This window comes from Engystomops pustulosus, chromosome 8, assembly GCF_040894005.1.
Source record: "Engystomops pustulosus chromosome 8, aEngPut4.maternal, whole genome shotgun sequence".
In the NCBI taxonomy this organism is placed as follows: domain Eukaryota; kingdom Metazoa; phylum Chordata; class Amphibia; order Anura; family Leptodactylidae; genus Engystomops; species Engystomops pustulosus.
This window is the reverse complement of record NC_092418.1, coordinates 36,354,556-36,369,928: the sequence shown is the minus strand read 5'-3', so window position 1 is coordinate 36,369,928 and position 15,373 is coordinate 36,354,556. Positions and strand designations below refer to the sequence as shown.

Sequence of the window (15,373 nt, the reverse complement as noted above, 5' to 3'; positions counted from 1 at the left end):
GAGAAGAGCAGTGATAACTGGGACGGAGTAATTATAATAACCTTGCACACATATTTCTTGTGGATGGCTGAACTCCAATTTTCAATGGAAATGTTAAATATATTGTGAGGAAGATTCTCCTGACTCCATGAAAAATAGACCACAGCGAAGAGGTCATGACTCATAGAGATGTATGGATCCATGGAGTCCCATCTTTCCCATTGTGGAAGATGAGACACAAACATAAAAGTCATAGGTGCTGATTTACACAAGTGTTCAAGTCCTGAAATAATCACAATTACTGGCCAACCACCAGCAATTACAATATTTCCCCCTCCATACCATCTGTGTGGCAAACGGGCATGGAGGGTCATGACTGGCGGTGGATTAGGTTGCTGCAGGGCGTTCCTGCCCAGTGACTGTGCACCAGGCAGGAGCCAGTGTAGAATAGTCCACCGGGGCTTTAATGGAATTTGCAAGGCAGAGCATGTACAAGTATAGAGGGGTAGGACGAGCATCTGGCTGACAGCTATCTATGGTGTATGACCAGCTAGGCCATGCAGGTTTCGCAATGGGCCAAGAAGCTGCAATTCATCCCTCCGGTACCTGCTCAGCACAGGTGTGTGGGGCAGATATGCATACAAAATCCTGCACATGAACATGTTTTAGGGCTGTGTGCTGGGTGTTGTCAGCGACTATCTCACAAAAGACAGAGTAGGTCCTATTCCTGGCCATCTTTGTGATTGGGGGATCGTTCATGTGCAAGAAGCCTTAGGAGACTCAGCCAAAGCATTCGATTCGGTAGCGTGGCCCTTTTTAATGGAATGCTTGAAATGGTATAACTTTGGTCCCAACTTTTGCAAATGTATTTCTACTTTATACAGATCCCCGAAGATAAAAAAAAACTGATAAATGGCGCACTTTCCCAAGAATTTCCCTTATACAGAGGAAGATCTGGGATGCCCCCTATCACCCATTTTGTTAGCACTTGCTATAGAAGCCCTCGCTACAAGGATGAGGGCAGATGCTGAATACACAGGGATTGCCAACGAAGGCGAAGGAGACATAATCGGCCTATACACTGATGATATGATTCTATTTCTCTCTAACCTCACCTCTTCCCTCCTTGAAGCCATAGAGATTGTTGGTTATACAAACCTGGTGAAAATTATCATTTTACCGAATTGCTTATACATACTGCAGCAGTACCGAAAAACACTAAATCGAAACTGAGCTTGCAGACCCTACAGAGACCCATAGCACTACCAGATTTCTTTCTATGTTACATAGCTGCCCAACTATACTTATATCATTGGGTGATGCCAGATGGTCTACCCAAAGCTGAGCACCATCTGCCTTATGTCTTCTCGCATCGCAGCTTCCCGTTCCGCCAAAAATCGCGTGACAAAGTTGTAGATTTCCCATCAAGCATACCTCACCCCGGTAAGCATGCAGAAAATGTGTAGCGTATGTTCCACCGACTGTCCTAGGTGCACCACCCTGGAAGCCAGCTTTATGCACATGATTTGGTCATGTGCTCCAATAGGGGTGTATTGCAAATTTCCTCACCAGGCCTCTTTCATTATCTGTCCCATGCGCACCAGAGGTATGTCTCCTCGGGAAAATGCCGGAGAAAGACTGGTCCCATTACCAACGCATATTTTTGAGGGAAGCTTTATTACTGGAAAGGAAACGTATAGCACTAAGGTAGTATGCCCCTAACTTGCCCACACTGACAATGTGGAGGACGCAGACCAATTAGATGCTCCCATATGAAGCAGTAATGTATAAGCACATGTACAAGTGCCATGACAAATTTAACAGAATATGGGGCATCTGGTGCAAATATGACATATTATTCTCCCCAAAGGTACAGAGAAACACTATCAGAAGCCCGACTAGCGGGATAATGCCAATATGGACCCGCTCTGCGATTGGCTGTAAAGAAAGGAACTATGCATGAGATCTCCGAGGCTGTGAAATGGGATAATATGATTAGGAGACAACTGTCCATAAAATACGTATGGAGGGCTCTCTATAACCAAAAATTATGTCTTCTACACGTATAACATTATAATAATTATGAGTGTACCTATAATATGTAAGGTCTGGACTGCACACGTACCTTTATACCAGATACGCTACATACTGCCGACTATCCGCTACATGATTCTTGGCTTATATGTTATGTAACTGTGTACTACATGTTGTTCTTTAATAAAGCAGTTGAAAGAAGCCTTGGGAGGGAAGATGTTTTTCGGTCCATTAATAAGTTGATACTTGAGATTCTCTCATTATCATTATTTTGTTTTAACAGGAACAATGACTCACGAGTGACTAAGGTTCATCTAAAAATATTCCTTTTACAAAACAACAGGACAAAGAGACTAGATATACAGGATGAGAAGCCACATCCACTAGGCGATCACCTGGCCGGCTCTTCTGCTCTGCTCACTGGTTTCCCGATAATCCAATTCTGTGTAAAACCTGAGCTCTCGTTTTACATGGACGAGTCTATAACCGTGCACAAACCATCAATATTATATACACAATCAATTGTCTGTAGTGTTTATGAAGTAACCTGGGATGTCTCTGGTTGCTGCAATTGACCTAGAATGGCAATAACACTGCACACAATAGTAATCCTGTCCTATAAACAGCATCATCTAACACTAGACATTGCTAAAATGTGCCAGATATACAGCATTGTGTTGGTCCATGCCACACCCCTTTCCCAATTAAGACCCACCCCTTTAATGTGCATCATCATTTTTTAAAGGGGCCCAAATTTCCTAGAGGAGTTATCGATGCAGGACTAACTGCACATTAAGAAGTCTCTTGGCTTTCAAGAAACGTCCATAGGTTTCACTTGTTCCCTTCATGTCTGTTTTGAATGTGAAAAATTAGAAAGTGACTGGCTACCAAGAGCACAAGCGACTATGACTTCAGAAATGTGTTGCAGGTTGGTAATTGTTCTTGTTCCGTTTGCCCTTGACATTGACCTCTACCCCTGCTTCCCTAAAATGCTATTCATTAGCCTATTATAGCCGTGATGGTTTCCATGTGGCAAAAAAAAGCAACAAAAATAAATGAATAAATTAAACTAAATATTAAAAATCAAGTAACAAAAGAGGGAAATAAAACATTTCCAAGATGCCAGGTTATACATTGGCAAATGTTAATGAAACCTAGGGCTTGTCATGATGCCCCTCTCAAGTCCGTCAGCAGTATAAACATCTCCACATAAAGTAGTAGAGGTGTCCAGCCTCTCCCATATGCGGCGTTAGTCCCTTTAAGTGAGACAAATAAGCTTGTGTAGATTTGGCCTTGCTTTTGGCACAGTACAAAGTCAATCACATGGCTCTGGACAAGGAAGTAACATCCTTATGAGGTCACACGTAACACCTAACCACAGCCAAACGCCTTCAGTAAACACAGGATCTAGGATGTATTCCATATGTGCACTACATCGGATTTCACGATACTTCCTAGTAATGTCCAAACACACATGAATACCGACTACTATGCTGATTCATATACTGGGTGTATTGTGACACCTTCATCATTGTCCTTTGATGGTGTGAGCAGAAGGAAGGGACGTTCACCTTGTAATCGTGTTGTACTCTGCCCCCTGCACATCCAGAGGAACCGGAATCACTGGTCTGGGGTTAAAAGTAAAGGTGTCTTCACTGCCAGAAAAGTTCTCTCAGATTAGAATCATTTGGCTTTGAAAAATATTAATCTCTCCGTGCACTCAATGGAGAATAAGCAAAGCTGTAGTGTAAAGCAAGGAGGAGGAGAGACAGAATAACATGGAGTCAATTCACATTACTGTTCTTAAAGGAAAATCTACCATCAAAATCCAGTAGGATAAACCAGGGACATTACTCATAGACCCAGACACGACTGTGGTAATCTTCTTATATCTGTTATCCATTGCCTCCTTCCTGCTACAATCAACTTTTATCAAAATTATGCTAATGAGCCCGAAGGGATCTACCCAAGCCCCTCCGTGCTGCAGATTCACAGATTGTTACATTGTCTAACCTTCCCCCTTCCTCTGCGTGATGTCATCTCACTGCAGCACAGGAAGTTTCAGTACACGGTGGGAGGGGGAATTGCTCCAGCACAGTGTAACAGCCTGTGAATCCGCAGCATGGAGGGGGATCCCTTCATGCTTATAAGTATAATTTAAAAAGTAGATTTTTGAAGGAAGGAGGCCATGGATAACAAATATCAGAAGATTACCACAGTCACAGAGACTGGATCTATGAGTAAAATTCCCTGGTTTATCATGATGGTAGATTTTCTTTAAAGGGGTTTTCTGGGTTAACTGGAAATATTATTTGGGTGTAAAAAAAAAAAAAAAAATCTGGAATAGACCTCAGGTGCTCTATTTCAACAGTTTCCCCCTATTTTCCTCTCTTTTAGAAACTCTTTAACCACTGTGGTCAATCACGGACATGTGGAAGAACATGAAAGGTCATATGACCATTCAGGTCAACGATTGGCTGACACCATTACTTGTGGAGAAGGAACAGATGGAGCGGGAGTCACACATGGAATGAAATGGGTCTGTAATTCATATATATATATATATGAAAAAACAGTGGCCCGAAATTTCCAACCACAAAACCCCTTTTAGGCGAACAGTTCAGAGGCAAATTTTCAATGGAAATTGATCTGCAGTAAGGGTGCTGCAGATTTTCTGAGCATATTTCACCCTTACAAGAATGCATTTTTTGACCCTGTATTATAGCTGGAACTCCTGGCCCAATTGTGGGTGCTAAATCAGTCCACAAATCGGATCCGCATTCGGTTGCAAGCTCTGGTCAAGCACCAATGGCAGAAAAGGACCAGTGAGCCGCAACCACTGGAAGGAATAGGACCGGCTCTATAATTTGAGGCTCGGAAGTCAGAGCCCAATAAGGTACATGGGATAGGTGCTGGCTCATGGATAGCACAAGGCCCAAAACCATGTTTGTCTTCAGGTAGCCCCAAGAACTTGTATGCCAATAGTGACAGCATTAGAACAGAAACCTAAAATCAAGACATTTTTAGGTAACCTGTCAATAGTGTAAATCTAACACCTCTACTGTAATATGATGGAGAGATCTGTCCATATATTTTGTACAGGCAGACATCTCCATTGCACAGACTGTTGACACGATGTGGAAGCGGCTGACATAATAAGCCGACGCTCCCACACTCTGCTCGGCGCTGCTGTCAGAACCCGTGAATGAAGCGTGACTAGCGCTAGAAAGCTTTATTTATAAAGCTGCCATTGGGATCTGCACAGTAAATGTAATCTGGATGCTGCCCATAACTTTACATAACTTTTCACTATCAAAAATAATCCAAACAACGTTGGGATAAAAACATTGTTTTATGGAAAAAAAATTCCATAAATTACACACTACTCTCATGTTCTGTCTGCTCAATAATTCGGTAACTAATAAACCTACACTCCCTCAATACACAAGAGCAGGTTCTTCCTTTAAAATGGGTTGTTTTGGGACTATCAGCAAATCAGTAAATTCACTCCCACCTTACTGCGGAACATCAGCAACTGTCTCTCTGCTGTCTCTAACATCATGTGCTCTCTCTTCCCAAAACGTAATCCTTCCAGAATGGAACTTCTTGTCTTTCCACCATCTACTAACCGACCCAACCCTGACCACTCCATTTCTGTCTGTGACGTCATTATAACCCTGAGGCATCATTGTATATTTAATCTCTTACTCCGCTTGCCTGATGCACCTTAAAAACATTTCTAAAATCAGACCATTTCTTACAATTGAAACCTCGAAAACGCTAATAATAAGGGCGTATTCACACTGCCGTTGCCCTCAGTACCGTAACACTGCAGTGCCAGGGGACAGGAGGAGACGCTGCTCACCCCCGCCCCTCTCCATAGAGGAATATGGTGCACAGGACCGTATGCCAAGAAAAGTTAGGACATGTCCCATCTTTTCACGGGGCACGGAGCAGTACGGTGCCACACGTGTGCTGTATGGCCGTATGGCAGTGTCAATATAGACTAACTCTGATCCACTCTCATCAAAACTACTGTAACTCCCTACTAATCTTCCACTCACTAAACTCTCTCCTCTCCAATCTATTCTTAACACAGCAGCCAGGCTCGCCTTTCAGACCAAACACTACACAGATGCCCGTCACCTTCCAAATACAGTTTAAATTATTCACCCTCATCCACAAAGCTCTGCATAATGCTGCATCTCCCTACCTCTCCTCTCTTGTCTCACTCTATAGCCTAACCCGTCCTCTCCAACCCGCCAGTGATTTTAGATTATTCTATTCTTTAATTCGAACCTCTCACTCACATCTCCAGAAATTCTCCAGAGCTGCAACAATTCTCTGGAATGCCCTACCCCGGTCTACCAGACTTCTAACCAACCGCTAAAGCTTTAAACACCCTCATAAAACCCATTTAGGTAGACCTATCACACTTGCTAACTGCATGCAACTCTAACTCTTTATTAACTAATTGTGTGTACTCCCCCTGTCTGTTATCCAGATTCCATTCCTTTGCCTGGACCATTATACAAGCTCTTATACCTCTTGTATCATCCCTTCACCCTCAGACTGTTGCAGCTCTTGCAAGCAGGGCCCTCACTCCTATTGTTTCATATGACTGTTATACAAATAGAATAAGACTTTACGGAGAAATATGTCCCCCAGTATGTGACTGATACTAAGCCGTTGTTTTCAATGGCTGTTTTCACACTAGCTTTTTTTCATTAATCCCTTGTCAGTGGAAAAAATATTAAAAATTGCCCTAAATTTTTCTCAACAATGCGGATCAACTGGAACTGGAGATAGAGGCAGTTAAAAAAAGGTGGGATCTGCCCATGGAAACCAGTCGGAGCTAAGCTTTCATTTTATGAACAACTGTGGGAAAGTGAAAACTGAGCTACACTTCTGATAAATTTCCCCCTACGTCTTTGACTACTTGCATCTCCGGTTCTGTAGATCACTGAACCACAAGCCTGATGCGGTCAAGAGGAGTTTCTCTTCTTTCATATGACTCTAAAAACACGTTTCCAGGTTCTATAGAACCAAGAAAGGGACATTTAAAATGACACCCCCCCCCCTTCCCGCAGACTAAACTCGAGTCATCTCATGCAAAATATGACTCTTCTCTGTTTATTTTCACATGGCTTTGGAGGCTAGTAGTTTAATGCGGTAAACTCAGGTGACAGGTCCCCTTTAAAAGACTCAACTAGTGAAATCCTGAGCGCCGGTTGTCTCAGTTTTATATCACAATGAGTAACATAATATTCTGGTTCTCACATTGGTAACATCCATCACGTACAATAAGGAAAAAGAAGTTTATTTCCTAACTGTGACCTGATGACACATACTTGTAGATGTAGAGGGGAAAAATATGAAAGAACAAGGTGCCATAAGCCGATATGGCTCTCAGATCATCCCTGGAGGGGAGAGGTATAAAACTATTCCAAGCACACCCATTGGGGCACATTTACTAAAGCCCCTGCGCTAGTTTTCTATCAGACTTTGCACATTCTTTTATGTGCCAGCAGCACATAGGTGGCACACATGACTGTTCTGTGTAGCGGCGGCACCATTTTTCACCCGACACAAATTTAGTCACTGAAATAGTTGTTCCAGTGCTCAGTCGGTCCATGCACCAGATTTAACATGTAAAGTAGTGTGTCACACGCCCCATGTTAAAGGTGCACCAAAAAAAAAAAAGTTGGTGCACTCTGTTGGGGCAGTGCAGGGAGCACCAGATTCATGAAGAGCATGCGCCACAATTCATGAATCTGGTGCACTCTGCACATACTGCAGTTTGCACTGTTTTTAGTAAATGTGCCCCACAATGTTGTAGAATAGAAAAGTAGACTGATGTAGCAGAGCCGTACCTGTTGCCACTCTACACATGGCTAGGGATTGCAATATACACATTCAGCTCTGCTACATCTTATACACCACGTTTAATACGTCCACACTATGCTGCTGCATAGGTATTTAATAAAGCAAAAATCCAGTGACCTACATACAGATGAGGCAAAACATGAATAATTCATGGGAAGGCAGATTATGGAAACCGCGACACACGGAGCAAAAATGGTCTGGGAGGGACGACAGAAGAAAGGCATTAGCTGTTCTTTATGGTCCTATACGTACATAATGCGTTGACTGGATATCAGCCTGTACAACTGAGCGCCTGGGCAGAGATGCTATGTAATGTCAACTGGGACGCCTGTATGCCCTACTTACGTTATGGACAATGGCTAACAATGTGGCGTTCTGTCCGTCAGGGATGGCATCACTGGTACGCGAGATGAATTGCTGGGCACAGCTGGACCTATAAATTTGCATCTCCAAGGTTTGTGTATAGAGAAGTAAAGATGGTACAGCAGTATAAATAAACTTCACAGAAGTATATGTAATAAAGTTGTGCCAGTTCAAATGCACATTGTGTTGTCGTATGCAAGGGCATACGGTGGCATATGTCACACATAGGAAGACATTGAGTGGATTTGCTATCCTGTAACGTTCATAAAAGTTACCGACACAGACTTCATATCAGGTGACTGGCGCCAAGTTTAACGCTAAGGGTGATGCCACACATGGCGTTTTGAAACCGTTTTTGGTCAGTTTTTTAAGCAATCCGTTAAAAAACGCAGCTGTTTTTTAAAAACGCATGTATTTTTTGAAAATGCATCCGTTTTTAACAGGTTTTCCAAATTTGCGCAATAAAAAATGGACAAAATTGGATGTGTTTTCAAAAAACACATGCATTTTGAAAAAACGCATGCGTTTTTAAAAAACTGATGTGTTTTTTAAGGGATTGCTTAAAAACAAACAAAAAACGGTTTCAAAACGCCATGTGTGGCATCACCCTAAGGCCGGCGCCACACGTAGCGCTTTGTAAGGCTTAACCCACACCTTGCCTGAACCAGCCGATCAATGGGGGAGTAAAGCTTAAAGGAAAATAAGAAAACATTCTGTAATCCATTATCAGTGTGAGGTGTCAGTGGTGCAAGTTGTAGTGTTAACGCAACGTTGACTACAATGTAATTAGGCAAATCTACTCTTCAGCCGTTTCAAAATAGCACTCCGACGCCTTTCGCCAATTGCCAGCCTATGGGGGACGTATATACGCTGGCTGTATATACGCCCCTCCAACGGCCGTGTGAATGTGGCCTAAAGTTACATTCCCACATTCAGTTTTTCTGATGCAGTTTTTGAAGCCACAAATGTGGCAAATGTGGATTCCATACAAATGCATGTATGATCGGCATGTGGCACGCCCCACGCGCTTTGATTCCGTTTCTAAAGAGTCAAAGCGCTACAATGTCTTACAGCACCCTTAGGGCCATTTCACATGGAGCTTCTTGAATCAACTTAATATATCATGCATGCATATTCATGGACCAGTGTGAATTGGTCCTTATTTTGAGATAAAATTGGAAGTGGTGATACACGCAGCACAGGTACAAATCTTTCTATTATGTCTTTATTCACACCTGCTTTTGGCCCACAATAACTGATGCTAAAAAACGGAGATGTTAACTGGCCCAAAGCTATTGGGCAAATTTATCATACGCTGGCACTGAGAAAAGTTGCAATTACTGACCAGAAACTGAGGTACAAGCCATGATACATTCCGCCATTATTTCAGCATACAGAAAAAACTGAAATCCTGTAATTGAGGATATGGTCCTCACAAAGCCATGGCCTAAATATCATGGAGTGTATCGGGGAAGACATATAAGGAGTAAGTATTTGAACAAGCCTAAATCCACAGAAGATCTGTGATCAGTTCTCCAAGAAGTTTGGAACATCCTGCCTGCAGAGATAGTTTATATTATTTGAAGGCAAATAGTGTTCACACCAAATACTGAATTCATTTGGTGTTAGGATTTCCAAACCTGCATAAAACCAATGTTTAAGTTGAATTTGTATTTAAGTTGGAACTGTATATTTTATAATTGTAATCCCAGCCAAAATTTTTTTGGTCTCTGTGACAATTGGATTTTAAAAATGTTGGGTTGTCATAAGAACCAGGATTAACACTAAAGCTTCATTACAGACACATTTGATAACTGTTATAGCTGTTTATTGTAGCCTAGGACTAAAGTACAATAAATTACCAATATCCAGAGATCCGTTTTTAACTAGGGGTCGTATGTAAGTCGGGAGTTCTTAAAGGACACCTGTCATCAGGTCTGTGTCACTAGTCCTGTCACCTCTACCTGTTGGAGCAGCTCACATGGATCCATCACAGCCTTTATCTAGTTATTTCATACATTATTCATTGTAAAATCATCTATTTATTATCATGTAAATGAGGCTGGTCACATGGTCAGAGGCAGTGATGTCACCCCTGTTACCCCTCCCCTCTCCTCCCCCTGCTCATGTCTGTGTGTAATGTATAGTAAAGCATGGCTAGTGTGTGTACTGCATCTGCTGACATGCTGCATCCTCCTAATATACAGGTGAGAGACACAGACATCAGCTACACAAGTACCTGACATGTTCTGCTGTAACATGGCTGCCTGGAGCTGCTGTATCTCTCCTATATACACACACATGAATAGAGTGGACAGCTTGAATATGCCAATGCTTCATTGGACATTTCACAGGTCATTTGCATACAGCTTTAGGACCTCATTGCTTAGGGTTACAGGCATGTAGAGGGACAATAAAGGGATAGATGCAATGCTCTCTAATGGCAGGTTATGAAAATATATTTAGTTTAGGGGGGTTATTTTGCATGACGGGTTCTCTTTAGGGACAGCCTGTATTCACATACATACACACACCCCTTCTCTATTTCTGTGTTGCTGATACTTTCTATTCATTAAATGCAATTATCCAGTAATGAATGTTCTTGCTATGTGTGTAGTGAAGCTATAAAATATCATCTCAGCAGAATAATCTTACAAGATTAAAGAGTAACCTCGCTTTCAGCACTGCCTTGTGTCACGATGTGTCCCAACCTATGCAATAAGGAAGTATTTCATAAGGAAGACCATGAAGGAAGTAGCTGAAGGAGATCACAGGGGATCTAGGAGATATCAGGCTGAAAGACATCATAGAGGGTTTGTCTCATGTCTTGGAACAAATAACAAACACAATACTTGTTCCATCCACCCGGATCCAGCACAAGGAGTGACCCTCTGCCAGTCTTTGCTTACAAGTTGCCAACCATGACATGTTGTAGCAGCAACTGACCCATCATGCAGCCACTCATTCTGCCGAATCAGGAGATTAACCAGGCAAATACTGTTTTGCTTTATCATTTTAATGCTTTTTCCACTCCCCTTTACTCTCCCCCCCACCACGAGGCTACACAGGATAGGGCCTTACTTGCTGCTCTGTGGGGGGCTAAGTGATGGGACTCACACGGATCACGGGAACAGGAGTCCGATGCACCCTGAGATGACTGGGGCAGCCGGTTGAGCTGGGCTATCTCTGTCAGCTCCATTGAGATAAACGGGGCAGCCCATGCATGTGGACAGGGACATACTTTCTTAGAGGAGACGACCCCTTTAATCTAAATTTTTTTTTTAAAAATGCCATCATGAAAGTAAAAATCTACCACCAGGATGAATGATTGTAAACACTTACATGCTGGTGTGTACCCTCTGTAAAAGGGTCTACTCTTCTTTTGCTTGAAATGATATCAAATCAGATCAGGTGGGATAAAAAAAAAACAAGAAAAATAGAAACGCTTCCTCATAGATCAATGTGACTGTAGTTATCGCCTTATATTTGTTATCCAAGGCCTTCCTTCCTTCTAAATTCAACTTTTAAAATTATGCTAATGAGCCTGAAGGGCTCCTGGGCTGTTACCAGAGCCAGTGTCTTCCACTCCCACCTATTCCCTCAGCATTCCCCCTCCCACTGTAAACGCACTACAGGGAAGTTTCAGCAGACAGTGGGAGGAGGAAGAGCTCCTACACAGCGCAACAGCCTGTGAATCTGCAACACGGAGGGGCTTTGGTAACGTCCCCCGGAACCCTTCTGGATCATTAGCATATAACAAATATAAGACGATTACCACGGTCACAGTTCCTGGATCTATGAGTTAAGTGCCCTTGGTTTTTCATGCTTGATTTTGATAGTAGATTTCCTCTAAAGCGATTCAGCCACTTTGTGCATTCTGCTTGTGCTTGCAAAAGTCCATTTGGGATGGGGATAAAATTTGAGTGTGACCATTACAATCAACAGTTGGTGCTCAGTTCACTGGCCTCATCAGTGGTGCACGGTCTGCTTACAGGTCACTATTGAGGCCACCTATGTTGGGGCACCACAGAAAGATAAAACTAAAGCAAATCAGTCAGATCTTTATTTCTTCCTATTTTGTCCTGCTAGTCACCATAGTAACTTCATCATCGCTATGAAAGGCTTTTAGTGCATTTTTGGGGTCTGATAAGGTTTCTGTCAGGCTGTCTTTTTTTTTTTTTTTTTTTTACTGCAACAATTAGTGCAGGACGCAACAAATGTTTTTTGCACTGAAAAATACCCGGAGTCAAGTTCATACAATATTTCTAAGGCTACCAGGTGCCTGGAGTAGTCTGAGACAGCTCCAAAGGGCAGAGGCTACTCCTTACCCCCAGTAGCCACTACTGCCCTGCCTCTACCCACCTGTGTTTGCCATCCATCCCGTCTATTTACCCCAGCTCTCAATGGGAATCCTAGTTTTGTTTCATTGAGTCCATCACAATCTTATCCGAATCTGTTCCATTAATCAGATCATAATGCAGTTCCTGTTATTACGTATAACGTCACAGCTCTTTATAAAAGTGCAGAAGAAGGCGGCCTTCTCCAACAATGCTAACAATAGAGGTGAATGGGGATTGCTAAAATGTTTAGCATTCTTCAAGATTGCAATCAATAGCTTGGGAGTTTCCAACCCAACAAGAAGCAGGTAAATTAGACAGGCCCTTCTGGTTTAACCAATAATTTGCAGCAGAGAAGGGTAACACATTCACTGGCATTAAAGGGAGAATCCTCATCTTGTAAAGTGATGCCACACCGCTAGACTATGGCGTTAAACTAGGGATCCGACCACTGATAAAAATGAAGGTGGGGGTAGTATGGGTGCACCCCTGGACACATAGAAAACATAGAAGCAGCATAGACATAACGTGATTCCATCAGATAAACATAAAAACCACCAGATTTTGTTCTTTATGTGCGGCAGCATCTTTCAGGCAATCACATGTGGACTAACCGCGAGGGCAGCTGCACTCTAGTCGTGGTCAGGCTGTCAAGTTCAGACTGTGTAACGTCCTGTGTCACGGATCGACTAGAAAAGCGTTGAAAAACCTTTTAGAAACCAAGTGCCCAAACTACAACCAAAACCCTCTTATTTATGGTAAAGTGCCAACATGGTAATTTAAGCCGTCCTGCTCTGTCCTGTCACAGCTTGCAATCGTATCAGCGTCTTGAGGACACCAATACAGTAGAACGATGGTGGAAAGATTCAGATTATCATTGTAGCTTCCATCTAGGTTCTCCTGAATACGAAGAATCAGAAATCCTGTAGCAGGACCTCCAGTAGTAATCCAGCCCTGTCCACACCTTCTCCCTCCTCCTGTAGTCCCAGGCAGCCAAGAATGTATCACTTTAAAATAGCACTTAACCTGGGCTTCCGTGGACTGCAGGAGGAGGCCTTGTCTGGCAAACTGTCCTGGCATGATGGGATGATGGAATGGGTGCCCATCTCTGGCACCCGAGTCATAGGTCCGCCACCACCTGACTAGAGTGTCCTGGATTCCTTACATCATTGTGATATGATACAAGGAGTCCCTGCTTCCCTGCAGAACAGCAGCGCCGAGCTATAATTATGAAAACAATGAGGAATATCACTGCACGATATATCACTTTGTTGCACAGAGTCCCGGCAGTGTGGTCAGTCCATGATACTGCCCTTAAGGATATTTTGGCGATTAATTGTACTTTTCTGCTGGCACACAAAACCCTCTGATAAGAGAGTCTGTGTATGCCCAGAATTTTACTTTTAAGGTGTTGGAATGTCTGTACTATCAAGGCCGACTGTAGAGTTGAAGCTTTGCCTTGACCTTATCCTGCACACTAAATATACACTGCATGGAAGGGCACAACGGCAATGTGAACAGAGCCGAAGCTCTGAGTGATATACAAACCTAAATGTCACGTTCTCAGAGATGTAATTGTGTTTTGCAGTAGATTTGTAGCCAATTTCACCCTACGATCAAATTTGGAGAATGAATTGCCCCAGCTGCAGATTTTGGCTATATATGTGTACATACATACATGTGCATTTGTGGCCATTTATTTGCTATTCACTCCTCCTTACAGATTTATGCGTGGATTTTAGCGCGATCATGCAGTGAACACTATACATTGCATGCACTGCCTTATAGAATGGCGCAGGGAATACACAACATGCACAGTAATATCTGCAGACTCAGGTCATAAACCGCAAATACTGAAAGCTGGTTGGAAATACAAGCTGTAAAATGTATGAAAAATATATCCAAATATTGTCAAATAGGGAGGGAAACTACACAAAGTGATCATCTACAGAGTCCAGGCTGCTGCTGATGGAAGCCTGTAGTCAGTGTAGTCGGCTAAGGCAGTGACTGGGAGTAGATGGAGACACAACTGACTAAGCAAAGACTGATGTGAGCCGGCAGATACATCACATGACCACACGACTACGACTACTCTTCCATCACATTATAAAACTGACCTATGACCTGCTGAGATCCGTGTTTCGCCCTATACACCTGTATTCTATGTACACAACCCCAGCCCCCTGCACACACCGACCTGAGGGAAGGCTCCGTGGCTCTGCATGCTGGCTTCTCCTCACGGCCGGTGCCTGTGTCTTCCTCCTCGGAGCAGTATTTTCCCTGTCAGCACTTCCGCCTTCCCTTCCCTGTGTCTCCACGCTGGCAGCGCTGACGTTACCAAGCAGCGCTCCTGCGCGCGCACAGCGTCTTACTACTGGGCGCGCGCGAACGCGCACAATAGTCGAATTCACTCAGTATGGCCTCTATCGGGCACCGTAGTGGAACTGTCACACCAGTGAGGGAAGGAGTGGATGACGTCATGTAACTCTTTCATGTCTAGCGGCGTCCAGCGTCTGCCTGTCTGTGTCTGATCTATCTCGTATCTGTGCGTACCTCTGTCCACTATCTGTCTGTCTAGCTGTCCTTTCATCCATAAGCAATAGTATATGCGCTCCTCTTTGAGGTCTCTAAGGCATCCCAAAATAAATGTGCCAACCATAGAAAAGTTACCCAATTTTCCAATATACTTTTTTAGATCTCTGCTTGCTGTCACTCTATAGAAAGCTTCATTGTTTACTTCCAGTGGATAGAAACCTGTCCATGGTGATGTGACG

General features: G+C 43.2%; 1 protein-coding gene across 2 annotated transcripts in view; it reads right to left on the bottom strand.

The window, feature by feature from the left end:
- The window catches only part of PDXDC1 (pyridoxal dependent decarboxylase domain containing 1), a 48,858-nt gene extending 33,868 nt beyond the window's left edge, over positions 1-14,990 (bottom strand). The window contains exon 1 of one of the 2 annotated variants that reach the window (XM_072120668.1): positions 14,797-14,990. In XM_072120668.1, the coding sequence (XP_071976769.1) occupies positions 14,797-14,823 (27 nt within the window). In that variant the 5' untranslated portion in view covers positions 14,824-14,990. The remainder of the gene's footprint in view (positions 1-14,796) is intronic. The other variant, XM_072120667.1, reaches the window with a different exon arrangement.
- Between the last annotated feature and the right edge of the window lie 383 nt (positions 14,991-15,373).